The 27155-nt window shown below is 53.3% G+C and overlaps 2 protein-coding genes across 11 annotated transcripts; one reads left to right on the forward strand and one right to left on the reverse strand.

Moving 5' to 3' along the window:
• Nucleotides 1-1033: 1033 nt before the first annotated feature.
• On the forward strand, nucleotides 1034-27057 carry MMP28 (matrix metallopeptidase 28). Of its 10 annotated transcripts, none has more exons than XM_073797966.1 (9): nucleotides 1034-1415; nucleotides 9513-9592; nucleotides 9816-10003; nucleotides 15717-15941; nucleotides 18493-18738; nucleotides 20095-20244; nucleotides 20575-20742; nucleotides 25224-25365; nucleotides 26904-27057. In XM_073797966.1, the coding sequence occupies exons 1-8, from the start codon at nucleotides 1305-1307 to the stop codon at nucleotides 25343-25345; spliced, it is 1290 nt and encodes a 429-aa protein (XP_073654067.1). In that variant the 5' UTR covers nucleotides 1034-1304; the 3' UTR covers nucleotides 25346-25365; nucleotides 26904-27057. The 10 variants fall into 10 exon arrangements, with proteins under 10 accessions (XP_073654067.1, XP_073654069.1, XP_073654064.1 ...); XM_073797968.1 differs by lacking the exon at nucleotides 26904-27057 and adding an exon at nucleotides 23596-23666 and having other exon boundaries at nucleotides 25224-25244; XM_073797963.1 differs by lacking the exons at nucleotides 25224-25365; nucleotides 26904-27057 and adding exons at nucleotides 23596-23666; nucleotides 24514-24922.
• On the reverse strand, nucleotides 23378-26513 carry C20H17orf50 (chromosome 20 C17orf50 homolog). Its single transcript, XM_073797969.1, has 3 exons — nucleotides 26429-26513; nucleotides 24086-24407; nucleotides 23378-23984 (listed from the first exon to the last, which is right to left on the reverse strand). The coding sequence occupies exons 1-3, from the start codon at nucleotides 26439-26441 to the stop codon at nucleotides 23774-23776; spliced, it is 546 nt and encodes a 181-aa protein (XP_073654070.1). The 5' UTR covers nucleotides 26442-26513; the 3' UTR covers nucleotides 23378-23773.
• Nucleotides 27058-27155: the final 98 nt, after the last annotated feature.

Genomic DNA, 27155 nt, shown 5'->3' on the forward strand with positions numbered 1-27155 from the left:
CAAAAACATCTTGTGCACTACTAAGGCCCTAAGACTTCGGATAAGAACACTGCGTTACATTTGCTTAGCGCTTTATAGATTCCAGATTACCTTTACACACATTAACTCATCGAAACCCCACATCGACCCCCACAGGTGGGTATCATTGTGCCATTTGCCTTTTACAGGTTAGCAAACTGAGCCTGGAAGAGAGACAGCAAGCCGTCTGCAGTCACTAAGGCGGATAATGAAAACAGTTTACTTTTGCTCAGTACGAGTTTGACTAAGCTTTTCACGTAAATCATCTGTCCACCCTTACTAGGACTGTGTGGGATATATAAAGCCAGGCACTTTACACTCATTTTCTCAATCTTCATGCAACTCTGGAAACTAAATATTATTCACTATCATTTCATTGATGAGAAAATTGACGCTCGAAGTAAATTCTTTGCCAAAGGTCACACAGCTGCTGTCTACCTTTTACTGATATAAAATGCGGAGTGCATGATGCCAGGTACGGTGCTCAGTTATTTACAGGCATTCTCTCATTAAATATTCCCTATTATCACTTGATGTCGGTATTCTATTATCCCCATTCACTGCTGAGAAAAATAGGTTCAGAGAGGGTGAGTGACTTGCCCAAGACCACACAGCCAGCAGGTGGCTGAGACAGGATTCACACGGCTAGCAAAGAAGCAGATCAGGAGCTCAAATTCAATTCTTCTGACCCCAGCCCAGGGCTCCTTCTCTCACACCTCAGGGCCTCGGTCCCTGCCAGCCCGGCTGAAACCATCAATGACCCTCGGGTAGGCCAGAATCCCTCTTCATCGAAGCCTTAGGTAGCCACAACCGCCAGGAGAAGACGTTTCCTCCCCTGTCCTCCCCACAGAGATCCGGATCGACGGGAGGTGGCGGACTAGAGGACGGGTTCGCAAGACGACTGGCGCGGGGCGAGGCCACACAGCCTGCGGAAGAGGCTCTGGCACCGCCGCTTGTTCCAGGAGCCGAGGCGTGTGGGTGGGGCCGGAGTGCCGGGGTCCCGCCTCCTCCTCTCTCTTTCCCCTCCCTCCCTCGCCTCTAGGTCCTGGGCCGGCGGACCCGCGGGCAGGCACTACCGGGCTGGACGACCTCGACCCGGCTCCCGGCGAAGCGCCGCGGAGGAGCTGCCCGGCGCGGAGCCCGGGTACGGGCGAGCCCCTGCAGCCTTCCCCTCGGCGCTGGGCCGGCGCAGAGCTGGAGCATCCGCGGGGGCCCGGGCACGGAGGACCGACGGCCGGCTGCCCCGCGCCCTGTGCCCCGCGCCCAGCTGCAGGGGCGGCGGCGACATGTACGCGCGTGTCGGCCTCCTGCTGCGCGCCCTGCCGCTGCTGCTGTGGGGCGGCCTGGACGCCCAGCTCGCCCAGCGCGTAGGCCAGGAGCTGCGCAGGGAGGCGGAGGTATGCGGTGTGTGGGGGGCGGAGAGGGTCCGCGTGCTGGAGACCCGCCCGAACTTTGCAGTCAGGCCACCCAGCCGCCGCATCTGAGCTGACCATCGGCGTGACCCTCCCTTGTCCTCCTCACCCTTCGCACTTGCACACAAAGAGCCTGGGGCAGCATTCTCTCCCCTCCCACCCCATCACCCTACCCCACCCCCGAACACCAAGCCAGGGCTGGAACCACACGGGCAGGCGGATCTGCACTGATTTCCCAGGACAAGGGGAAGGGGCAGCGAAAAGATAGGATAGACATGCAAGAACTGAGGGAGAGGGAACCCCTACACCCCAGTTTAGCGGGGAGCCTCTGTCCCTCAACGCCTAGTCTGGGAGACTTAGCAGTTCATTCATCACGCGCCCTCCCCAAGTGTCGGACGCTGCGGAGACTCCCAGATTGCTGGCGAGAGCGTACTGCTGTCTGGCCCTGGCCGGGGACACAGGGAACAGCTCTGGCTTCCTGGGGCGGTGCTGCCCCTGACCAGCTGGGGCTAGTGAGCGCCCAAGCTCAGAACTTTCTGCATCTGTAAAATGGGTGAGAGTAGCACACACACTCTCTCTCTCCCTTTTTTTTTTTTTTTTGGCTGTGCTGTGCGGCTTGTGGGGTTTTACTTCCCCGACCAGGGTTTGAAGCCATGCCCCCTTGCAGTGAGAGCGCAAAGCCCTAACCACTGGACCGCCAGGGAATTCCCAAGAGTAGCATACTCTTAAGAGTTGCTTCTAAGGAGCTTTAAAGAGTGCTTCAGGACTGAACTGGAGAAAAGGGGGTGGGGAAGTGGAGGTGAACCTTAAAGATTTCCCATTTCATTTTCCTCCTTTGGACTCAACTGCTTGGTGTAGGTTGCACAAGGGGAATTTTTGTGAGGTGGGGTTAGAGGTGAACTTGGAACGTCTACTTTCTAGATATAGGTGATTGTAATAATATACCAGTTTCATTTCTTTCTTCCCCAAAGGAACATCACTGTCTGTGTTCTTATCTCTTCTCTGGATTAGAAACTGGGGTCACCACTATTTTAAGGAGAAGGGAGGCAAATAAGTTTTAAATGACTGAGCCCAGCACTTTGCCCTGAGACTCTTAACAGAGCATCTTTCCTGCTGTAAAACTGCCAGTTGTGAGCTTCTCAGTATCCCCACTCCCCTCCCCTAGAAGAGGGAGACATGCTGAATTTAAGAACCCTGCAAAGTGAGGAGGACTGCCTCTGAACCACTCTTCCTTCCACCAGCCCTTTCCCATTACTGCCCTGGAATATTTGGAAATGACCCTGCTTCCACAAGGGGGTCCTCTCTCCAACTCCTTCACTCCCTCCCATCCAAGCACTAGTCTCTTGCTCTGTGCTCTCTGCTTTTGCACATTCGGGAATCCCTTTGTTTCTCTGAGTTTAGAGTCTTACAACATCAAGTGCAGAGTCCTCCTGGCCCCAGGAGAAGGCTTCTGTGTACCAAGCCAAGTCTTGTTAAGAGTTCCATCCCACCTCCCCCCAGGTCTGGGTCCCAGGCAATCCTTGGCGAGAGAACAGAGACCCTATCTCTGCCGCCCATGCCTGCGGTGGCCCCAGATGGAGAGAATTTCATCTTGGGGTGTGCTTGGGAAATGTAATATCTAGCCGGTTAAGTCTCTTTCCATCTATTTAACATAACTGGGGGAAGGGGATTTTTTTACCTCTGAGAGCAGGGAATATTTTAAAAGCATAAAGAACTCTGGAAATGTGTAATGGGGGTGTGTCCCTATATGCATATATATATATGCAAATTGTGTCTGTGTCGGTATGTCTATGTGTGTTTCTGTAGATGGTCAATTGCATGGGCTTCAGTGTCAGGCAGACCTGTGTGCAAACCATCAGTAAATTATTTAACCTCTCTGAGCCTCAGTTTTCTTCTCTGTGCTATGGGGGTTAGTAATGCTATTTTACAAGATTTGGGTGTGGTTTCATGAGATAACGTATGTGAAATACATTCTAGGCTTAGCATGGTACCTAGTATGTAGAAAGCAGTCTAACAAAGGAAGTTGCTCTCAATGTTGTTCTTGTTATTTTAGAAAACAGACCTTCAAATTAAAGTCCTGGCTTGGTGACTAGCTCTCCTAGAACAATAATACAGGACAAAATATGTAAGACAACAATTTTCAGCATTTGACAACAGGGCTATAATTCTTAAGAGATGGTGTTGCAGTTACTATGGCTACATTAAAATTACTTCAAAATGCAGTGAAGTAAAAGAACCACGTATTATGTCCATAGATATTGTGGGTTAGAATTTCAAACAGGGCACAGCAAGGCAGCTTGTCTCTGCTCTGCAGTGTCTGGGGATGGAACCATCTGAAGGCTGTTTACTCACCTCTCTGGCAGTTGACACTGGCTGTCAGCTGGGGGCCTCAGTTCTTCTCCATGTGGGCCTATCCACATGGTGTCTGCATGTGGGCTAGTTTGGCCTGCCTCCAAACATGGTGGTTGTGTCTCCAAGCTGAGAGCTGAGAAAGAGAGAAAAGAGAGTGAGAGATGCAGAAGTTGTATCTCTTTGTGACTTAGACTAGGAAGTTGCATAGCCTCACTTCTGCTGTACTCCACTGTCTGGAGTCACAAACTCCAGGTCAAGGGGTGGGAACACAGACCCCACAGTTGGTGGGAGGAGTGCTGACGTCACATCGTAAGGAGAGCATGAGGATGAGAGATGTTGGGATCATTTAGGGAAATACAACCATCCACAGAAAGGAACCTGCACAAAGTGAGCCCCCTGATCACCCTGGCTCTTTGCTCCGGTTCATTTCCCTGACCGCAGTGCAGGGAGCCAGACCCCCAACAAAGCACAGCAGTCCTGCTGAGCTCATAGACAAAGGTCAAAGTTCAGGAGATGGAAAGAAAGAAATAGTAAAACAGCTGTGTGATCTTAAGCCTGTCTTTTCCCTTCTCCAGTCAGCAGATTCCTCTTCTGTAAAATAAGGGAGTTAAATTTCTTAAATGATTTTTAAGATTCTCTCCAGCACTAACATTCTTTAACTTTGGTACGTTTGTACGCCTTTGCCTCTGTGTGTATATGTGTACACATTTCATCTACCTATGTCCGTGTCTATCTATCTGGATGTCTCTGTGTGTATTCCTGTGCCCTGCATGCATGGCTCTATGTGTCCCCTGTGTGCACACAAAGAAATAAAATCGAGGGCTTTCCAGAGTGGGCTTTGCCTTGCAGGGGACTGACTGCTTACAAAGCTGCATTGTGAACAAGTTCATTGTTGCCCACTTAGGAAGACTAGAGCTGCTCACAACATTAGTGAATACTGAGTTGCAAGATTGAGAGTTAATGAATGACATCATCACCCTGGCCCCCCTCCCATTCCCAGCCAGGCCCTATCCTGTTCTTGGGCAACACAGACTGTCCCGAGAGATCTATCTACCATGCATTGCCTGGACCTTCTTTAGCACAACCCGGCAATGTGTCCAGGACCTGCCCTCCACTCAGTAATCATGCATAACTGCACGGCTATTCCCAGTGTGCCAGTGCAACAGGAAACTGGGTAGTTTGTTTCTCCAGGGAGACACTGGAGCTTCTGTGGAGTATCCACCACCAGGTGCAGTGTCTGTTTCTCATACCACAGATCCATTCATTTTATTTTGTGTGAGTCAGAAACCCAGAAGCCCGGGCATGGAAGCCTTTCCCAAGAGCTCAGCTCAGTGATTCATAGGGGGCAGACGAGGCTCTGAAGTGTCCCAGAGGACCACAAGTTGATGGAAAAGCAATTGCCAAGCCAGTCTGAAAACCAAGACATCTATTAATAGGAAAAGCTGGATGGTGGAAGCAGGGACATAGAAGGGAGAGATTGTTGGACAACTCCTCCTAAACACAATCTTGGTTAGGGCATTATTTTGTGCCTTAAACTTCGCCCCACACCCAGTGAGGACTATGGGTCCATACAGTCTGGTTATTTGGCATTAGAAAAAAATACAAGATGGGATCTGGATGGAGACTAGCCAGCTAATGTTTTCCAACTTCCTTAAGGATGGAAAATGAAAGAAGGCACGGGGATTACAGTAAGAGGTATCTAAGTTATACCTAGACAGAACTTTGTGAATATGGGACCAGGGACAAGGGAAAGGAGGAGAAGAGGAAGGGAGTCAGACAGAAGGGAAGGGGAGGTCTTTGCCCAAAATAAAGGAAAGGGGCGGAGCTTGTCCCACTGCCCTGAGAACTTCAGTAGGTTTCAGAAGTCAGAGAGCAAAAGCAATGCTTTCTGGAAGCAGACGTTTGTCTTTGTGAAGAACACACTTGGGTGCTGTTGAATACCTGTGGCTTGTCATGGGAGATGTGATCCTAGTCTCTTTGGAGTCCCCTGCCTGAGCAGGTTCTTCCCTCTGCTCTACCCCTGGGCCTGCTCGTGGAGGAGACAGAAGGGATCCAGCTAGAAACACCCCCAGTTTTACCTTTTTTATATTTGAGGGCCATCTCCCAGTGGTGAGAGCAGCTTGGACCCTGCTCCTTCGGTTTGAAAGCCTCTGAGTCACTTGCTTATTAGGTGTCAGAGGATTTAGATTCAAGTATGAAGCACTACACTCCCTTGAGATTTACCTTCCTCATCTTTAAAATGGGAAGAACAACACGTGTCCTGCCTATGTTCTTGCAAGGTAATTGTGAGGCTCAAAGAAGGTGAGATACCCCGAAAAGCTTTACAATAGGCAAGAGCTCACTGTGCTCCTGACTACCGGAAAACGTTTTTATTTATGGGACATGGCAAGGTGGAACATCAGCTGCTATCCCCTGCGTCTTGACTTGGCTAATAATGCCACAGGTGTATCAGATGATAAACACGATCACACAGAGTCACTACAGAGAGAGTAGACTCATAATGAAACATAACATGAGAAGTAATAGATCGTAGGTGAAGCAACACGGTTTCTGCATGAGCTTGCAATTCTTTCATTCTTGGTTTCATTTTTTGCTGCTGCAATTCTTTGATATGGAGGATGTCACGGCCACTCTGTGGACAGGAGACTGGAAGCTGACCCCTCCTAGACTAATCTACCAAAGGTCCCTTCCAGCAATGAGGCTCCGTGACTGTAAATGGAAAAATAACGTTTTTAATGGAGCAACTATCATAAAGCTTTCCCAGAGCTGCTTCTTGCTGGATTGTCACGACACTCCTGTGAGAAACATAAAGCAGTAGTCCCGCCCCCATTTTATATTTGAGGCACAGCTTTATATATATATAAAATTTTATATATATATATAATTATAGCTTTGCCATAGTTCACATAGCTAATCAGTTGCAGAAACAAGGCTACAATAAGAGAAGGAGCTGGAGTAGATCTTAGCTCTAATCCAACCCCCCCCCCATTTTATAAAAGAGGAAACTGAGGCCCAGAGAGGCACAGGACTTGCTTAAGGACACACAGTTCACAGCAGCACCAAGAATAAAACTCAAGACACTCAGTCCAGGGCTCTTGCCCTGCCGGGTTAGTGACTCAGAGCTCCGGGGTTCATTTTGCTACACCTCACTGCTAGTCTAGCCCTGCTCAGTAATGGCCAGAATTTCCCCTTCCTTCAGGCACTGAACGGGCTGGGCTCTACACACACTCCCAGGACAAGTCAGGACAGATGAAGGACTAGAGCCCCTGGAATTCTGATGCCTCTCAGCTTTCTGGGTCTGGGGAGAACCGGCTTCATTTTCCCCAAACACCACAGCCACCCCCAGGGCTTTGCAGAGGCGACTCCCCAGGGAAGTAGCCCCAGCCCTGACCGAGTGGGTGAGGCAGGTTGGCGCAAGCTTTCAGACCTGAGCGAGGTGAATCACTGGGGGGCACAGCCCTCCAGCTTCCTCTCCATGCAGCTCCAGCCCTGGGCTCCGTGGGAGAGAGGATGGGTGGAGGACAGGGCAGAGAGAAAACCTGATGTTTGAACTGTGAGGCAAAGAGGAGCAGCCTGGGCACGGCTTCCATGAAGGGGGACAGCGGCGATCCCAGGTGGAGCTCGGAGAGCCCCCGAGAGAGCACAGGACACCCTCCCGATCCTGCATCTTCTCCTGGGGTCCCTCTGCCACACTGTCACCTGCCCTACACCCCTGCTCTTTCTCCCAGGCAGACGAGCATTTCTCTAACCTTCGCAGGGGAAAACAGGCACGGCAAATGGGCAAGCAGAAGAGGGTTAGGGAGGCCTGCAGGAGCAGAGGGCATCTCAACCCTGCCTCCTCGTCACCCCGGGATGTGGGTCTCCCTCCACTCAACAGAACTTCAGGACACTCAGTATTAAGGGCCCCCTTCCTGTAATTAAAAATGTTTTAAGATATGTGCATAGTAAACATAGAATAAGTATAAGGGAGTTCTTAAGTCCTGATAACCCCCATTATAGCACTTCGTTTCTTTTATGGAAATATTAAGTGTCAAATTCTTAACATTTCTTTTACTCATTCTTTTGGTGTCTTTTGGCTGGTGTCCTGGATACTTGCTTACTCTGCCTTCTGGAAATTCAGCTCTGCCTTGAAACCCACAGGTCAGCCCAGGACTTCCCCTCTGATGGACCCCTGAAAAAAGCCTCCACCCCCATCCTGCCCTCCACCTACCTTGCCTGCCAAAGTCCCAGGCACGGCAGCCCAGCCAGGAAACAGGAGACGCCGCTAGTCAGTTTCCCCCGTCCTCCCCCCTCTGTCCAAGGCTTCCAAGTTCCTGAACGGGAGCCAAGTCCCTGATAAGGGCTGGGTGGGTTTGGGGGGAGAGGCACAGGGAGGGCCAGCCTGTTAGCCTGTGACCCAGTCTCTCCCAAGTCACTCACTCAGCAAAACTGCTTCTAAGGAAACAATTCGCTGACTTCCTTTAGAAAGCCACTCTGTCCATCGTCACCAAGGGAGAGGGAGGAGGCATGGAAGAGAACCAGGCACCTGGCTGGGGTGAGGCAAGTCTGAGATAAAGCACCTAGAATAACAGAGGTGTAACTGCCTTGTTCAAAGCACTTCCCGTCTTATAGATGGGGTGCATTCCAAAAGCCTCTTGTTAATTTCCCCACTAAGGTAAATCAACCTGATCAACTGTTTATTGAGCATTTACTATATACCAGACAACTATGCTAGATGTACATTGCTATATTTAATCCTTCTGAGAATCCTGTGGGGTTATTTCTGTTCTCACATTGTGAGTGAAGAAATGGAGGCTCAGAGAGGTTAAGTAGTTTGTCTCTGGCCATCCAGCAGGGTCATGGTTGGGAACAGATTCTTGATTCCAAGACCTGTGGCTATTCTATGATGCCACACTATGTTGAGCAGTAAAGAGTCTTCCAGATTAAGTCCCTAGAACTCCTTTAATCCATTTTGCATCCCCAAATGGTATACCTATGCAAAGGGAAAGAAGAAAACAATAGTGCTGAAATACTAATAAGTCAGCGCAGGAAAACAATAAAATGGACTTGGAAAGAGTTTGTCTAGAATAAGCGTTCCTTATGGAAAGTGACTTTATTGAGAAGAGGATGTGGAGGTCTCTGGAGACAGATATAACGAAATCCACAAAAAGGAGGCGGGATACTTGCAAAGGTTTAGAGGCTTGCCGGTCCTGGCTCTTAGTGTCTGGCTTCATTCCCAACTTGTGCCTTTTCCTTGACGCAGCAGCTATGATTGGAGTTGATCTGAGTTAAGAAATACAGCAAAGAAGAGAACAAGGAAGACAGAAAATTATTTCTGGATAGGTAACACAGCAAGGAGGGGTAAAAATGAAGAGTCGATGTGTGTCGCTATAAGAATTCAGCAGCCGAGGTGATTTTTTTAATCCATTGGTGGGGTTTATGGGTGAGAAGTGCAAGCAGGGAGCTGAGTGCATCATTCCCCTGAAGGGCAGGACTGCTGATAGGGATGGGCAGTGAGTCACACACTTCCTTCCACTGGCTTCCAAGAACTATATCCAGCTGATCTGTTGTTGGCCTGGAACTGAGTCCAGGTTCTGACTTTGATGCCAGGACTCTTTCTGCTATAGCTCATAGACCTTGTTGGGAAAAGGGATGAGCCTGGGCGTGATGTATGTGACATGGGCCCTCGGAGACCCAGGGAGGGGAAAGGGTGCCACACCGTGGGAAAGCTGACCTTTCTCTCTCCCCCAGGCATTCCTGGAGAAGTACGGGTATCTCAGTGAACCCGTCCCCAGTAGTCCCGCCTCCACGCGATTCAGCAATGCCATCAGGTAAGACAGAGGGATGTGGAGGACTTGGTGGTGCTGGAGTGCAAAGCTCCGGTCACCTCCTCCCTCCTATTAGAAGGCTGGTCTCCCACGTGTGCCCAGGGGGTCACACTCCATTGCTCCCTCCCTTGCCCCCAGCATCCTGCTGTCTCCAGGGAAGCTCCCTGCATTCATCCCCACCAGCCAGCCTTGCACTGTGGTCCTTTATCTCAATACCTCCTAACAGGGAGTTCCAGTGGGTGTCCCAGCTGCCCATGAGCGGGATGCTGGATGCCGCCACGCTGCGCCAGATGAGGCAGCCCCGCTGTGGGGTGGCAGATACCGACAGCCAGGTGGCCTGGACCAAGAGAGTCAGTGCCCTATTTACTGGACGTCGGGCCAAAATGAGGCGAAAGAAACGCTTTGCCAGGCAAGGTGAGCACTGTTAAAATCTAGCTGGTCTGGGATTCCCCAGCGTCCTGAAGCCCCATGGCCAGAAAAATACGTCTCATCCTCGGACTGGGCTCTGTGAATAACCTCGCTCCCCTAGGGTGGGTGAATAGGACCTCTCAACCCAAGGACCATCTTTGTGAACACAGATATTTAAGTCAGAATTATGCCTGAATTGATGAATTTTCTTTTTTTTTAATTTTTCTTTATTTTTTCATTTAAAAAAATATTTATTTATTTAGTTTTTGGCTGCGTTGGGTCTTCGTTGCTGCGCATGGGCTTTCTCTAGTTGTGGCGAGCAGGAGCTCTCTTTGTTGTGGTGCGCGGGCTTCTCATTGTGGTGGCTTCTCTTGTTGTGGAGCATGGGCTCTAGGCCTGCGGGCTTCAGTAGTTACAGCACGGGGGCTCAGTAGTTGTGTCTCGTGGGCTCTAGAGCGTAGGCTCAGTAGTTGTGGTGCACGGGCTTAGTTGTGCCATGGCATGTGGGATCTTCCCGGACCAGGGCTCGAACCCATATCCCCTGCACTGGCAGGCGGACTTCTAACCACTGCACCACCAGGGAAGTCCCTAAATTGATAAATTTTCATGGTGCAAGTATTTTCCAGAGCAAACCCCATCAAACCCACTTAATGCCTTGATCAATTTGCTATGTAGGGCAGTTAAACCATTGCCAACATTTTCCTTTATATTTGACTGAAGTCATTTTCATCAGAATCGATGTTTTTTTCAAAAGCATTATTCAACAAAGATGGGATTCATCGATCAGTTTTATTTTGACCACAGCACATTTTTTAACAGCGTTATGGAAATACAATTCACATACCGTAAAATTTACTCAAAGTGTACGACTCAGTGATTTTTAGTATATTCACGGCATTGGGCAACCATCAGCACAATCTAATTCCAGAACGGTTTCATCACCTCAAGAAGAAACCCCATGCCCCGAATGAAACGGTCACTCCCACTCTCCCTCTTCCCAGTCCCAGGCAACCGCTAATCAGTCTCCTCTCTGACTCTGCAGATTTGCTTATTCTAGACATCTTCACACTACAGTTTCTGCCATTGTGATTTTCCTTGTGTAGTTTTGGGTTTTTCCTTCCCTTCCCCTCCTCCACTTCCTCCTTCTTTGTCCAAATCCAATCTTCCAGGATCAGATGTTACAGATCTACGATTTATGAAGGAGATTTGATTCTTCTGTCAATTCTTCATCAATGACAAGTTTAACTGTGTGTGATTTTTTTTAATTTATTTATTTTATTTTTATTTATTTTTGGCTGCATTGGGTCTTTGTTGCTGCACGCGGGCTTTCTCTAGTTGCGGCCAGCAGGGGCTACTCTTCGTTGCGGTGCACGGGCTTCTCATTACAGTGGCTTCTCTTGCTGTGGAGCATGGGCTCTAGGCACGCGGGCTTCAGTAGTTGCAGCACGTGGGCTCAGTAGTTGTGGCTCACGGGCTCTAGAGCGCAGGCTCAGTAGTTGTGGCCCACGGGCTTAGTTGCTCCGCGGCATGTGGGATCTTTCCAGACCAGGGATCGAACCTGTGTCCCCTGCATTGGCAGGTGGATTCTTAACCACTGCACCACCAGGGAAGCCCTAACTGTGTGTAATTTTAACATCTTGTTTGTACTAAGTCTAGTTTTCTCTGCTCAGTTTTCACAGTTTTCAAGATTCCTAACAAGGAATTGTTAGGGTTGCTCAGTCAGGTTCTCATCTCATTCATTTTACTGTGAGCGCTTAGGGCCATTGCCTCTTTTAATTTGCATTAACTACTCTGGCTGACAATACCCATTATGGACAGAATAAGTGGCACACTGTTTTTATTTCTTAGCTAAATCGTAAGGAAATTGTGACCTGTTCCCCTCAGCTGTTGGGGGATGTCTGTTTCCAGGTACTTGCCAATCCAGTTCCACTGTGTCTACACATCCAGCCACTCTGGGTCCCCAGTACTGTATGACCGCATTCTGATAAAACAAGGAGGAGCGATGGGGTCCAGACTCTGGGCTCAAGATGTCCTTGGTGTCAACATGTTCTGCATCCCCCAGTGTTTCTGGATGGCAGAGGGGAAGGACAAGGTAGAATGGGGGAGCGGTGTGAACTGGAGCAGTGTCCCTGGATCCAGAGCTCTGAGTTTAGCTGTGTGACCCGGGCCATGTCACTTCGCTCTGTTTCCTCATCGGAAACAGCTCGTTCAGGTTGCAAAGGAGAGGCGCTGATTACTAAGGGGAAGGGCTTGTTGTGAGAATATGGTGGAAACTGGGGCAGCCCCGGATAGTCTCAATAGCGACACTTCCAGCCTAGAGTCGGTGTCCCAGAGAATTGAGACGATGCTTCCTGGGCACTCAGGACATGACCTGAGCATGAGAGATGTTTCCTCCAGGCAGCATCTCTTCTTCTCATGCCCTAAGGGAGGAACTGATGGAGTCCGTTTGTCACTGTCCAATTTGGAACATCCCTTTTGGACGGAAATTCATGCTAAGGCACCTCCCTCTCCATCTCATTATCTGACACTGACCCCTGGTCCAGACAGCAGTGGCCAGACTAGACAGAGAATTTCTCTCTCATTCACAACATGAACCACAGCAGCTTGAATTCTTTCCCTCCTGGGTGGGAAGACATTCCCTAGAAAAGAGCTGCGAGCCTGGCAGGCACCAAGCACTTCCTATGCCTTAGGAAAGAAAATGTAATAATAACATTTAATACATACTGAGCCTTTATGATCGTGCCAAGCACGGTTCTGAATGGATTAACTCATTTAATCCAATAACAACCCAATGAGATGGGTACCATTAGTATCCTCATTTACAGATGGGGAAAATGAGGGACAAACGGCTCGAGCAACTTTCCCAGGGCCACATAGCCAGAGCGTGGCCAAGCCTTCTTTTCACTGGGAGGACTGTGTGATTGCCGGATGTGAAAAAACCCAGAACGTGGGTAGGGGCTTAAAACGGGATGTGGATTTCTAGGCCAGTGACTTTCCATTATGTGGGTCAATGCTATACCGATGAAATTGGGTTCCAGGTTTGCCAGATAAAATACAGGATGCCCAGTTAAATTTGAATTTCAGATGAACAACGTAACTGTTTTGTTTTCACACACTTATACTACAAAAAGTATTTGTTGTTTATCTGAAACTCACATTGAGCTAGGCGGTCTACGTTTTCATTTGCTAAAGCTGGCAGCCTCATTCCAAGCACCAGCTCGGGACTCTGCCTGCAGGGCTGATCTTCAAGGTCCCTGCTCCCTCACACAGCTGGTGGAGGTCGGGAGCCCCGGGGCGGGGAGGGGGGGTGTATCTGGATGGAAAACGAAGGAGCAGGGATATTTATTGAGCACCCACCACATGCCAAGCAGCTTTGTGCTGCCTTTTCATTTGCTGTTTCACTTTTACCAGGAGGTGAGTCTTACCAACCCCACTTTGCAAGTAAGGAAACTGAGGCTTGGAGAGAGTCTGTAATTTGATACGCGAGGTTGTAAGCAAAGGGGCTGGGATTTCAACCCACGTTCTCTCCACAGTATCAGTTGCCTTTTGGGAGTCAGGATCCCAGGGTCACGCCCCCCGACCCCAGGCAAGAGTCTAGCTCTCTACCCTTCCCCATCTCCTTTTCCTTCCCTCTTCCCTTTTGAATTTTGGAGCAAGGGTGTGGTGGCTGCAGTGCCAGGTGCTGCTGTGGCCTGAGGGTTGCCATGGAAACCAGCCCTGCCTGGTCGGGAGTTTGGGACGGGGGCCTGAAGTGACCAGCCTGCTCCAAGGACACAGACCTACAAGAAGACAGGGATGAGGGCTCAGGCTGCTGGCCAGGCGGTTCCTTTCTCACCAGCAGCCCCACCAAGGACCCCCCCCATCCAGCTCTACTCTCAAAGAAAATTAGTCTCTCAATACCAGTCCTATCTGTCCTCCCTAGCCTCCCCACTTCTTGCCCATGGAGTGAGGGGCCTCCCTAGCTGCAAAGAGGCAGAAGGAGCTGCCTCACACTTTTCTAGAAGCTTGAAGGTTTTGTGGGGGGTGGGGGAGAGTCTGAGAGTTGGTCACCCATAGCAGGGTGTGAAAGAGCCCAGCGCCAGCCTGCCCTGTGCCTGGTGAAACTTACGATTCAATGAGAAGTGTTATTGGTACCTCGGGAACCCTCAGGCGGCGCCTCTGGCCTTCCTCCAGGCTTTCCTCCTCTGCCTTCCTTAGAATCCTTCCCTTTTCCCTCCCTGAGGGTTGGTCACTGGCTGGGAGGGGTTGGGTGGCTGCCAGGCCCAAAGGGGTGAGAGAAGGGACACCCCCAACCCCACTTCCATGGAGGATGGAGGGGGAGGGAAAGTGTGCTGAGCTCTTCTGCCAGCTGGAGAATTCAGGAGAATTTCAGCTTGCGCAGAGCCCCTGCTTTGACCCAGAGGAGGGACGTTTAGGCAAATTTATAAGGCTTGAGTCTTAGCAAACGGGCCTGCTTATCTGTGTGGTACAGTGGCCGGCGCACTGGATTTGGTGTCAGGGCCCGGGCTCAGGGCCTAGCCCCGCCACTCACTCGTTCTGAGGCCCTTCCTCCTGGCCTCAATTTCAGCAAACTAGAGCAGAGAGACGGATAAGGCGGTGGCCAAACGTCCGTGACGACACTCCTCCTGCCTGGTTCAGGCAAGGGTACCCCCAGGACAAAAAGGCAGGAGATCTGAACCTTCACCTGCCCCCCAAGGGGAGAGGGGGCCCTGTCCTCTGGCCTGGCCTCCTAGCACAGCCAGGCCTGCCCTGCCCACTCATCACCCACGCTCCAGGGACTCTGGTCCATTTGGGAAACTGAGACCCAAAGGCAGCATGATTCTCGGCTGCTCACGGGAGTCCTGCCTCCAGAGCTGTAAGTCTTCCACAGTTTCAGCCCCTGAGCTTGCAGGGCTCAGAAATAGCCCACGAAAAACTCTGGGATCTGGACCTTCTGAGCACCCTGGTCCTGGGTGCAAGGCGAGCTGCAGAGGGACACGGCTGACCTGGGGCTCGGGCAAGAGGCCAGAGTCTCAGGCCTCAGGGAGGAACTGCAGTTTGAGGCAAAGGAATAGGAACTCTTAACTAAGTGGAGATGGAAAAATCTCTCTCGGTCAGTGACAGACACACCCTTTGTTCTTATTTGTTTTCACCTCAGAGCTCTGCAGAGTCCCTGAGGAAGTGAGGGGGAGGGCCAGAGGTCAGAGAAGGACCTCAAATAAATGGGCCTTGTGGTCTTTGGTCAGCAGCAGGCCCAGGGCACGGGAAAGGGAGCTGGCAGGAGCGTGTGAGGGGTGGAGAGGAGGAAGGGGGAGAGGGCAGGCATGGCTGTGGCCCCCGTGGCTCCACTCCGACACGGTAGACAGGGGCTGGGATTCGCTGCCAGCAAGAGACGCAGCACGGTTTTCCAGCTCAGCCCAGATTGTAGGGAGGACGGCCCCAGACCCGAGACTCCTTCAGGCTGGGGATTCTTCCTGGGTAGAGGCTGCTTATCCCCTGTCATACTGGGACCTCGCCAGGTCGAGCCACTGGAGTAGGGACCGTGCAGGACAAGCGTAGTCTTGTCAGTCTGAGAGCAGTGTCTCCACAGCCAAACAGGGGACTTCCCATTTGGGCTGTGGTTCCTCCGTCACATCAGGGACTTCCTGGAGGAGGACCTATCTCCCCATCAAAAGAGTCCGCAGGGAGCAGCCCCAGGCTCTGCAGCAGGTGTGACTGATGCGGCCTCTCTGGGTGGCAGGCAACAAATGGTACAAGCGGCATCTCTCCTACCGCCTGGTGAACTGGCCCCAGCACCTGCCTGAGCCGGCAGTTCGGGGGGCCGTGCGCGCCGCCTTCCAGCTGTGGAGCAACGTCTCGGCGCTGGAGTTCTGGGAGGCCCCGGCCACAGGCCCCGCTGACATCCGCCTCACCTTCTTCCAAGGGGACCACAACGACGGGCTGAGCAACGCCTTCGATGGCCCAGGTGCTGACACAGAGCCTCTCTCCCACACGGCAGGAGGGAAACCCAACTAGGAGAGGCAGTCTGGGGAGGGCAGTAGAGCCTTCACTCCCTCTTTGGCCTTGGCCAAGCTGCAGCCCCCTCTGAAGAACCTTCAGTCTTCCCATCTGTAGAATGGGAACAGTGGTCCCTGCCCTATTAGGTGCCTCATGGCTGAAGGGACGGTCACATGAGGTTCTCCATGAAAAGTGCTTTGCAAACTCTAAAGAGTATTATCTCTTTTGGGAGAACCTTCTGGGGTCTTGTCACCCATCCCCTGCCTCTAGTCAGGCCTGTGCCTCTCTTGTTCTCCAGGAGTGAATGTTCTCCAGACCAAGGCTCTAAAAATATCCAGAGGCCACCACAACCCCACTCCCGCCCTCCCACCACCCACTGCACAGTCACTGCCACAGGGCAAGAGGCCTTCTACCCTCTCCCTGCCACCTGCTTCACACACCCACAGCCCAGACTGTCTGCCCCTGACCTAAAGGCTTACGGCTGCAATGTAAACCGCTCTCCTCCCCTTCTGCCCAACACTAGCCTTCACAACCTGAATGCAGGCCATCTGTGCATCTCCTCCCCACTAGTGAGGTGAGGAGACCTGATCAGGCCCCTTCAGGGTGGGGACTTAAGCCCTTGTGTCCCCTGGGTACTTGGGGCCCACCTCCCCTGCAGTCTCCTGCTTTCCATCAAGCCCACTCAGAGCAAAGCCCGCTTCCAAGCCCTGCTGCTGAGACCCAGGGTAGGACTGGGAGAGATTTAGGCTCTTCAAGAATCCACATGTAGCACCCACACGTGCTTGCCTGTAACTCACTTCACCCACAATATCTCCATGAGACATTGATATCCATACCCAGGTCCCCAGGTGGAGTCTGGTCACTAAGACGGCACTGGACTGGGAGTCAGCTCTCTGATTTGAGAGAGGTGTTTTGTCTGAGTTCATGTCTTCTCCCTTCGAAACCTGCCCATCTGTCTCCCAGGATTATTGTGAGGGTTAAACAGAAAGGGCTTACATGGCTCGAAACAGCTTGGGGCATATTCAAAATTAGAAGCATGTATTCCTCCTACAAGTGACCAGCTCTCCACGCCCCAGAAGGCTCCCTTTAAAGGCAGCCTCCCAACTTTTGTCAGTCCCCTCTGGCCTGGGCTCCAAGAAGGCAACGCCAGAAGGAACTTCAGGGCTTCTAGGCCAGCATCATTGCAGTGCTGTCTCCCGACTCCTGCAGAAAGTGAATTGTGAGGGGGTAGGACCCTAGAAACTGCAGAATTGCATCTGGGGCCCACTACCAGCTTGAGAATCGCTGATCCAGCCCATCTCCCTCTGCTCACTCCTATTACAAGCAGGGAAGCAGGGAAGTAGAGACCCACACAGGACCCTGGCAGAGGGAAAGCAAGAGTAAAAGAACGCAAGAATATATAGACTTTTTTTTTTTTTTTTTTTTTTTGCCCCGCTGCGTGGCATGCGGGATCTTAGTTTCCTGACCAGGAATCCAACCCATGCCCCCTGCAGTAGAAGTGCAGAGTCCTAACCACAGGACCGCCAGGGAAGTCCCCTACATACGCTTCTCTCTCCTTTTTTTTTTTTTTTTTTTATAAATTTATTTATTTTTGACTGCGTTGGGTCTTCGTTGCTGCACGCAGGTTTTCTCTAGTTGCGGCGAGCGGGGGCTACTCTTCGTTGCCGTGCGCGGGCTTCTTATCGCAGTGGCTTCTCTTGTTGCAGAGCATGGGTTCTAGGCACGCAGGCTTCAGTAGTTGTGGTGTGCGGGCTCAGTAGCTGTGGCTCGCTGGCTCTAGAGCTCAGGCTCAGTAGTTGTGGCGCACGGGCTTAGTTGCTCCGCGGCATGTGGGATCTTCCTGGACCAGGGCTCGAACCCGTGTCCCCTGCATTGGCAGGCGGATTCTTAACCACTGTGCCACCAGGGACGTCCCCCCTATATGTACTTACTAATAAATAAGCTATACCTACCCATAAATACACTCAGCACCCAGATCAAGAAACAACATTACCAACACCCCAGAAGTCTCATTAAGCCCCCTTCGGGGGTAACCACTGTCCCTACTCCTAGATCTCTTCGAAAGTAAGTAATGGTTAGTACCTGCGGTAGACACTAAGTATTACATGTAACATACACAAGTACACACATCCGTTTTTAATACTCAGAACAACCCCGTGAGGAGCAACTTCCTTATCAACATGCCCATTTTTCAGATCTAAAATCTAAAAGCTAAGACACAGAGAGGTTAAGCTATCTGTCCAAGGTCACACAGCTAGTAAGGGGATAAAACCGGGATTGGAAGCTAGGCAGTTTGGCCCCGTGCTCTTTGTACACCACGCTCCCTCTTAGGCTTCCAGGCCCCATAGCCTAGTCATCTGTTCATTGCTCCACACTTCAGCTTCTGCCAGACTTAATTAGGAGGGAAATTACTCATCAAAAACGCAGCCATACACACGCCAATGGCATTTGCGCCGGGCGGTGGGAAGTTGGGGGGTGTCGCGGGCTGCGGCTCCGCCTGACCTCCTCGCCGCCTGTAGGCGGCGCCCTGGCGCACGCCTTCCTCCCCCGCCGCGGCGAAGCGCACTTCGACCGCGACGAGCGCTGGTCCCTGAGCCGCCGCCGCGGGCGCAACCTGTTCGTGGTGCTGGCGCATGAGATCGGCCACACGCTCGGCCTGACCCACTCGGCCGCGCCGCGCGCGCTCATGGCGCCCTACTACAAGAGGCTGGGCCGCGACGCGCTGCTCAGCTGGGACGACGTGCTGGCCGTGCAGAGCCTGTATGGTGAGCCCCCGGCGCGCTCGCCACTGCGCTCTCCCTTGTCCCCTGCGCCCCGGGATCCCCAGGGCTCGGACACCGGCTTTTCAAATAGGATCCCCCATCCTAAGCGCAGGAAGCTGGCCTCCCCATCACAGGTCCTTCCCGATACTGAAGCTTCGGGCTCCCCTCAAATCTTGAGAAACCTCATCTCCTGCTGTGCTTCACCCGCATGCCTGGCCTCTATCATCCCAACCAATTCCTGGGCACAGCCCTCCTCTGCGTTCCAGTTGCTGATTCCTGCCCGACCAGGGCTGCGCAATTCCTCGCATATCCCTGCCCCATCATCCAGACCCAGTCCTCGGTCCCACCCAGACCCCAGAGCCCTCATTCCTGCTCCCAGCTCCAGTGGCTCTCCCCCAACATTTCCCTCTCCGTGAGCTGATGCCCACTTTTCCCCCAAGCCTGGGCCTCTGCCTGGCGGTGGACTTAGACAAGGTCTTCTCCCGCAGAATGAACGACTGGTGCTTCCCAGAGATTTATCTGGACCCCAGCCCGGGGCTGTGACCCTGAGTACCTGGTGTGGTGGGCAGGGCCAGGATCCCTAGGAACAAGTACCATTCCATCGGGGTCAGCAGTTGCTCTTGGGCAAAGCACTTCCCCTTTTAGAGTCGTCGGTTTTATCTTCTGGGGGAAATAAAAGGTGGGGGGGATAATAATTGAGGCCCTGCTTACCTCCCAGGGCTGTTGTTCTGGTGGATATGAACATGCTTTGTAGTCTAAGAGACCTACACAAAGGTAATAATAATAGCTGCTATTTCACGAGTGTCTACCATGGGCCAGACACTTAACACACCCATGAGGTATCTTTTTATCCACAAATGAGGAGGATGGGGCTCAGAGACATTAGATAACTTGTCCAAGGTCACCCAGCTAGGAAGGTGCAGACCAGGATTCAGGAGCTGGTGCCGAATTCTAAGCTTGGTGGACTCTGCCTCATTCTCATAAGTGAAGTATAGTGACGTCATTATTATAACTGCTGTAATTATCACAGCCCAGGCCCCTGAACTCTGCCCTCACGCCATCTGCATTGTCCAGGACTCAGGGAAGAGGACCCTCTGCCCTTTTTAGTTCCAAACCCTTGTTTGGTTCCCCCACTCCGATTTTACCCTTTTCCAGACTGTTCGGCAGGAAAGAGGACTTCTGAGTTTGGTGCTATGGTTATAACACCAACAACCAAGGACAACTCTTAACCCCCCACCCCTGCCCTCCTTCCCTGCCCCTCATGTCAGATAATGAAACGAACCAAGGGGGAGGTCTCGAGCACTCAACACACCCCCAACCAGTGTGCGTTCTCTCCCGCTTCCCTCCTTCCCTGTGAAGGGAAGCCCCAGGGCGGCTCAGGGGCCATCCAGCTCCCTGGAAAGCTATTCACGGACTTTGAGGCCTGGGACCCCCACAGACTCCAAGGAAGGCGCCCCGAAACCCGAGGTCCTAAATATTGCCACTCTTCCTTCGATGCAATCACTGTAGGTAAGATGGTCCCGCTGGTTCCTTGCTTCCTTCTTCCCTCCTCCTCCTCCACATCTCCAGGGGTCTCCGGAGCTGGAGTACAAGGTTGGGGGATGAATTATAAAATCCAGAAATCCCAAGTCACAAGCATTCTGCAGGGCAGCAAGCCCACGCCAAGCAAAACGCTGCTTCCTGCTGCACTTTCCCCTCTGCCCCAGCTGTGCCTGCTGTATCCTCCCTGCCGCATCCTCTCTCGTCAGTTTGGGAAGCTGGGTTCTAGGGAAGCACCTTCCCTGGAAAGAAGGCAGGAGGCCGATGGTCACTCCTCAACTTTCTCTTGTCTCTGGGCAGATGGGCAACATCGACTGTACATATTTCAAGGGAACCAGTTCTGGGAGGTGACAGCTGATGGCAACGTCTCAGAGCCCCACCCACTACAGAAAAGGTGGGCAGGGCTGCCCCCCCATATTGAGGCTGCCGCGGTGTCATTGGAGGATGGAGACTTCTACTTCTTCAAAGGTACCAGCCCTGGGGCAGATGAGAAAATTGAAGCCTAGAGAGGGGAGGAGTCTGCCCAAGGTCAAAAGAGGGGAGGAGTCTCAATTCCATTCTGAACCTGTGGCCCCAGCAACTCTCCCAGGAGATTCCTTTAGTGATGGATTGGGAGGCACAGGTGTCACGGTTGTCCCAGAGAGAGCGCGGGTGGGAGAGTTTCAGAGAAGAGTCTAGAGGGAAGCAGAGGGTGGCTCTGAGCTCTGCAATGCAGCAGAAGGAAAAACCTTCCTTGGACTCCTGGCTGTGTGAGTCTGGGCCTGTCACTTAACTCTTGGAGCTTGAATTTGTTGAACGGGGAAAATAATCCCTCAGGCTTGTTGGGGAAGGAGGATTAAAAGAACATAATGTCTGAGGAATGTGCAGTATGAGAAAATTGTGTTCATTCATTGATTCAACAAATATTGAGTGCCTTCTACAAACTCGGCTGGAGGTGTTGGGATACAGTAGTGATCAAAACAAAATTCCCTGCCCTCACGGAACTGTTGGTAGTAATGGCCGTGGAGAAAGCCCCTGGACTTCCCTGAAGTCTACCACTCCCCTGGGAGGGCGCATGCTTCCTGCCTTGGTTGGGGAGGTTCCTTCAGAGCAACCTGCCCTCTGCGGACACCTGCTGGAAGTGGAGGCCACAAGAGTCCCTCCTCTACTGTTTACAACTGATCTATTTTGATTATCACAAATACTGACCACCTTGGACTCCAACATGAAGGGGAGTAGGAATATGGGGGGACAGAGGTGGGGTAGAGGACCAAAGGGCGAGTGCACCAACTCACGCTGGCTCTGCTGATGTCCCACAGGGAGTCGATGCTGGAGGTTCCAGGGCCCCAAGCCGGTGTGGGGCTCCCCACAGCTGTGCCGGGCAGGGGGCCTGCCCCCCCACCCGGATGCTGCCCTCTACTTCCCTCCTCTGAGTCGCCTCATCCTCTTCAAGGGCGCCCGCTACTACGTGCTGGCCCGAGGGGGGCTGCAGGTGGAGCCCTACTACCCCCGAGGCCTGCAGGACTGGGGCGGTGTCCCTGAGGAGGTCAGCGGCGCTCTGCCCAGGCCCGACGGCTCCATCATCTTCTTCAGAGACGACCGCTACTGGCGCCTCGACCAGGCCAAACTTCGAGCAACGCCCTCGGGCCGCTGGGCCACAGAGCTGGCCTGGATGGGCTGCTGGCATGCCAACTCGGGGGGCACCCTGTTCTGAAGATGCCCCCACCTCTTAGTGAATTGCTGGCGCGCTCTCGTGGCCAACGTGTATCCCCAGCCCCAAGGGCAGACCCTGTCTGGAAGCCTCTGAGCCTCCCTGCAGAAGTCCAGGCAGGAAAGTTCATCTGCATTTGTTCCCTGGAGAATGTCTTTGTGCTGTCAAGACATTGATCTTTGTGGGATCAATTCAACGAGAAGCCGAAAAGGATCCCAGACCCCACGGCCCTTTCCCCAAAGACTCATTCCTCCCCAGGCCTTGGGGATTTTGTTTCTTCCCCTAAAGGTGCAGTTCCTGTCCATGAGGCCACAGCACTGGGCAACCAGGAAGGATGCAAAACTCAATGGAGAAGTTGGGACCACTTTGCAAGACTGTCCCTTCCCCTCAGGGCCTCCCGGCTCTGTCCTTGGAGGATTGTGTCTTATTTAATCAGAGGCCCCACCCCCAGGAAGACTGAATGGATTGAGTACAAGGGTCTCCAACCTCAGGGGTCTCAGGACCCAGAACAAGAAGGAGGCCGATGCAGGCCTGCCGGGCCCTGTTTCTTTCAGGGGTTGGGGGGAAGGCTGGAATAAAGAGGTGCTCCCAGCTGGGGGGCCTGGAGGGGGGAAGCAGCCTTCCTTGGACACGTTTCCAGTGAGAGCAGGTGGGTGCGGATGCTACGGAGGCTGCAACCATGTTCTTCCGGTCAAAGCCGGGACCAGTGAGTTGTGCGTGTGTGTAGTTGTGATAGGGAGAGGGGCCCTGCCTCTCTCCTCAAAGATCAAAATATCCTTCGTCCACCTCATCCCCCAGGCCAGATGAAGGACCCTGTGTGGCAGGAGGAGGACAGGGGCCTCCCTGGAGGTCTGCGCAGCTGCAGTCGCTGGGGCCTCTGCAGGCCGGGAGAGCTTCGTGCTCACAATGGCCCCATTCTCCTGGCCACACACGAAGCATTCCAGGAGCTCCCGCTGGCCGGCCGAGAATAGCTGGGATTCCTGGAGAAGGACCCAGCTCTCCGGCCTCCCAGTCTTCTGTCTCAGCGGCTTCTGGGGCCGGTTCTCTAGTCCTGCCCCCTGCACACCTGCCAGTGCCTCCTCTGCACACACACTGACCTCAGCCAGACCGGGCTTCCCGCGGGAGGGGAGGAAGGTCCGGCCAGCTTCAGCCCTCAGCTGCCCGTGGGCATTCCTGGCCCGGCAGCTTCATTTTCTTCTCTGCGCGGTGGGGAGAATGGCCTTTGACTGCCCTTGGCTGCAAGTGCTTTGTTCCGCCCTCTCCGGGGGGAGTTGCAGGGAGGAGGTTCTCCGCCTGCCCTTTTCCCTCTGGCTTGAACCCAGGGGAAGAGGAGGAGGGTCGATCTTTATCCCACGCCCCACCTCAAGGCACTGACACTTTGATTAGGGGCTTTATTGAATGATTTGAGGGAAGGGGCAAGTTTCCCAGAGGGGTTATTTTCTCTAGGCGACGCCTCTGCTCACCGGGCCCGAAGGACGTGAAATACCCCAGAGATGAGCGTGAGGCTGTACCAGGGGGCGCGAGTCAGGTGGGCGGTGGGCACTGCGTGCTGACCCGGGCGCTGGGGCCCTCGGGAGGCGCTGTTGGAGGAATGGAGCTCCAGGTGATGTTGGGCTCCGCATTGATGACACGTGGGCCCGGTCATCAGCGGTGGGCCTGCTGGGCTGCTCGGAGTGGGGCGCTCCGGGAAGGCGGCTCTCAGGTACGTATTGGAGAGCGCTCCGCGTCGGGGCGGGGGAGGAGAGGGTGGCGGGGAATTTGGAGTCAGGCGAGGATGGAGGGCCACAGAGACCGGGGATTGGGGGGCGCTCAAAGGCCCACGGCAGCCCCCGCGCCTCCAGAAGCCCGCGCCTCCGGCAGATCCGGGTGCTCCAGAAGGCAGTGCGCCACGTAGCTCTGCGAGCTGTGCAGGTTCCTGCACTTCTTGCAGAAAAGGATCTCGCAGCGCGCGCAGCCCCCGCCGCGCAGCCGCCGCCGCCGCGTCTCCAGCACGCACGGCTCCTCCGGGGGGATCCGCTTCCTGCGGGAGGGGGCCGGGGCGCTCAGGGCACCGCGCCGCCAGCTCCCGCCCGGGGCCCTGGCGCCAGTACATCCCGCCCCCGCCGAGCGGCGCGCCCTCACCTGTTGGCGGGAGGGGCCAGGCCGCCGAGCAGTGCTAAGGGGCTGAACCAGCCCCAGAAGCCGCTGTCCGCGCGCCGCAGCAGCGCCACCTGCAGGATGCTGGACTCCTGGCTCAGCGGATAGTACGACACGGAGCCCCGCTCCCGGCCCTCGCCGCCCTCCGCCTCCCCGCCCTCCGCCTCGCTCTCGGCCGCGCGTTCCTCCAGCAGCCTCTCCTCGTCCTCCTCCGGCGCCCCCTCCGCAGCCTCCGCCTCCGCCTCCGCCTCTGCCTCTCTGGTCCCGGGCTGCTCCAGCTCCTTCTTCCACAAGGGGATCTTCACGCCTGCGGGGGCGGGGGGCGGGGAGGAGGTCAGTGAAGGGCCTGGGTACCCTGGTACCCTGACTGTTGCCCACAGCCCGACCGCCCGCCCCCCCCCCCCCCAAAATAGGCAGGCGTTCGAACGACGGTGCGCACGAGATGCCCGGAGCCAGCAGGATTCCAAGAGAGGGTTACAGAGTGTGCAGGATTTCCTGGGCAAAGGAAGGCCTGGTTTCCTAGGTCCCCGCACTTCCTAGCTGAAGACTCGGGGCAAATCACGTCGCTTCTGTCACCTCCGTTCCCCTATCTGTAAAATGGGAAAAAGTAGTGCCTATCCCAAGGATTACTGTAAGGCAGGTATCAGATCGAGTGTGTTTGAAGCGCCTGGCTCAGGGGCCGCGGGAAGCCATCAACAAACAGGTGCAATGAGCCTTGCGAACCCGGAGGAGATGGCGGTTCATCACCACCTTCCTTCTAATTGGCTCCGGGGTGGGGACTGATCTCTGTGCAGGCTGTCAATAAACATTAAGTGCACTGATTGGAATTTTAATAGGTGGTTTATATTTTGTTTTCTGGATGGAACGGGATTTCCGTCTTCAAAGTGGGCCATACCTTAAGAAAGCCCAGCAACACCTGCGGCGGGGTGGGCAGGCAGGTGGGCACACAGCGCCTCTGCACTGTTAGAAATGGACGCCTCTGATGAGCAAAACAGGAAAAGTGCCCCTTATGAGCGGACTAAATAGAAGTTTTCTTGCCCTCCCACCCCATGGGCAGACCGATTAGGAAAAGGCTGCCCTAGGGGGGAGCCAATTAGGAAAAGACGTCTATTCCTCCTTCTAGGCTTGACCCGAACCGCCAGCTGGATTTCAGCCACAACTGTCCCCCTTGCTGGTGTTCAGGACACAAACTCCACAGCCCCAAGCAGCAGTCCTGGCAGGCGGGAAGTTCTTGGACTGATGTGAAAGTAACACGGCCGCCGCCGGTAGGTGTCCACCACTCACTCAGCAAACACTGACCCAGCCCCACCATGTGCCCTGCTGGCTGCTCGATCTGGGAAGCTAGACTTGTAATGAAAAAAAGGGGGAGGAGGGCAGGGAAGACACAATTCCTGGGGTTTGCGCTGGAAAGGTCTAGAAATTTTTCTATTGATCCCTGCCCATCATGATTAAAGAGGTTGGAGACAAAGCGGAATGATAATATAGTGTTCCAGCCCACATGTATTGAGCACCAACTGCACGTAGTCACCGGGCTAACCTCTTCATACATCATGCCCCTTCATCTTCCCGACCCTCTCAGGCAGGTGACGTGGTAGGTAACAGAGGGGCCTCTGAATTTCAAGACTTTTGAAACCTTTCAAGAAAAGTTGTTTCAAACATTCTGCCAGTTCTTGGTATTGCTAAATGTGGAGAACCAAGATCCACTGTACTTTTTTTTTTTTTTTTTTTGGCCACGCCGCGTGGCATGTGGGATCTTAGTTCCCCAACCAGGGATCGAACCTGTACCCCCCTGAAGTGGAAGCCCAGAGTCCTAACCACTGGACCGCCAGGGAATTCCCAAGGTCCACTGTACTTTTATTTAGGAAAACACATGAAGGAGCCTTCTGGTTGTGAAAGGCCAGACGTAGTGCACAGCCAGAAAAGCGTGCTGGGAACATTTGGGGAGGATGAGGAATTGGAAAGGAAGGTTGGGATTTGGGGGCCCAGACTATGGAGTTTATAGACTGTCCTTCAGCAGTGGGGAGCCACTGAACGTTTTGACACAGGGATGTACTCAGAGCCATCCTTTAGGATGTTCCCTCTGACAGAAGGAGACAGAGAGACCTACTTAGGAGTCATTACAGTGGTCCAGGCCAGAGAAAAGATCTGAACAGCAGCAGGTGAAGATGAGAGAGCAGATGTCAAGAATATTCAGGAAAGAGAGAGAAGAGGGCTTGTACATGGATGGGTAACTGAGAAAAGGTTGGGCTTCTACTCTGGGATTGCCATGGTGATGTGTTGATTGGTCCACCCTGGAGTCAAGAGACCCTGCCCTCCGGCCCCACTCACCGTGTTTATCCATTCTTCCCAAAGCTGTGCTGCCCTCTTCCCTTGACCAGGCCCTGGGATGAGAGGGAGTTCCCACAGAACTTGGTCTGGTCTCTAGGGCCTCTGTTGGATTATGAGGGGGCGGGGCTAGAACCCCACCTGCCCATAGGGTTCCACCCCAGAATAGTTGCCTTTTCTAGAGCTTCCAAAAGCACCCCCAAACAGTACCTTTTCTCTTGGGAAGGTATTAAAGGGATAGAGAGCAACTTTGGTCCCCAATAGACTGGGGTCAAATCCCAGCTTTACCACATAAACATAAAAGCTATTATTAGCATATTACCTTTCTGACCCTCAGTCTCTTTATCTGTAAGTCAGAGATGGCAGTGCGGTACCAGACTTTACCTGGCCCACAGAAAACACTTAAAGCATTATGTTTATTTGCATCACATTTCCTCTTTCTGTTCTATCCGTGTCCTTCCTCACCCTTGCTCCCCAGCCTACCGACTTCCAGCACATTGCTTTAGCTCCGAGAAGCAGAGGACATGGTGTGAAGTCCTGTAGGAAGCAGAACTCGGGCAAGAGCTGGGTGTAGCTCCTGGATGTTCTGTATGTGTGTGAGAGAGCTGGGGCTGGGGAAGGGAATAAAATCATAGAAACTTGGGAGACTCCTTCTTTTCCTGGCCTGACAGTGGGGTGTGTTGGCAGAGTCAGGGGCATGGAGAGGGGCAGAGGATGCAAACCCAGATGT

This window comes from Tursiops truncatus, chromosome 20, assembly GCF_011762595.2.
Source record: "Tursiops truncatus isolate mTurTru1 chromosome 20, mTurTru1.mat.Y, whole genome shotgun sequence".
NCBI classification, from domain to species: domain Eukaryota; kingdom Metazoa; phylum Chordata; class Mammalia; order Artiodactyla; family Delphinidae; genus Tursiops; species Tursiops truncatus.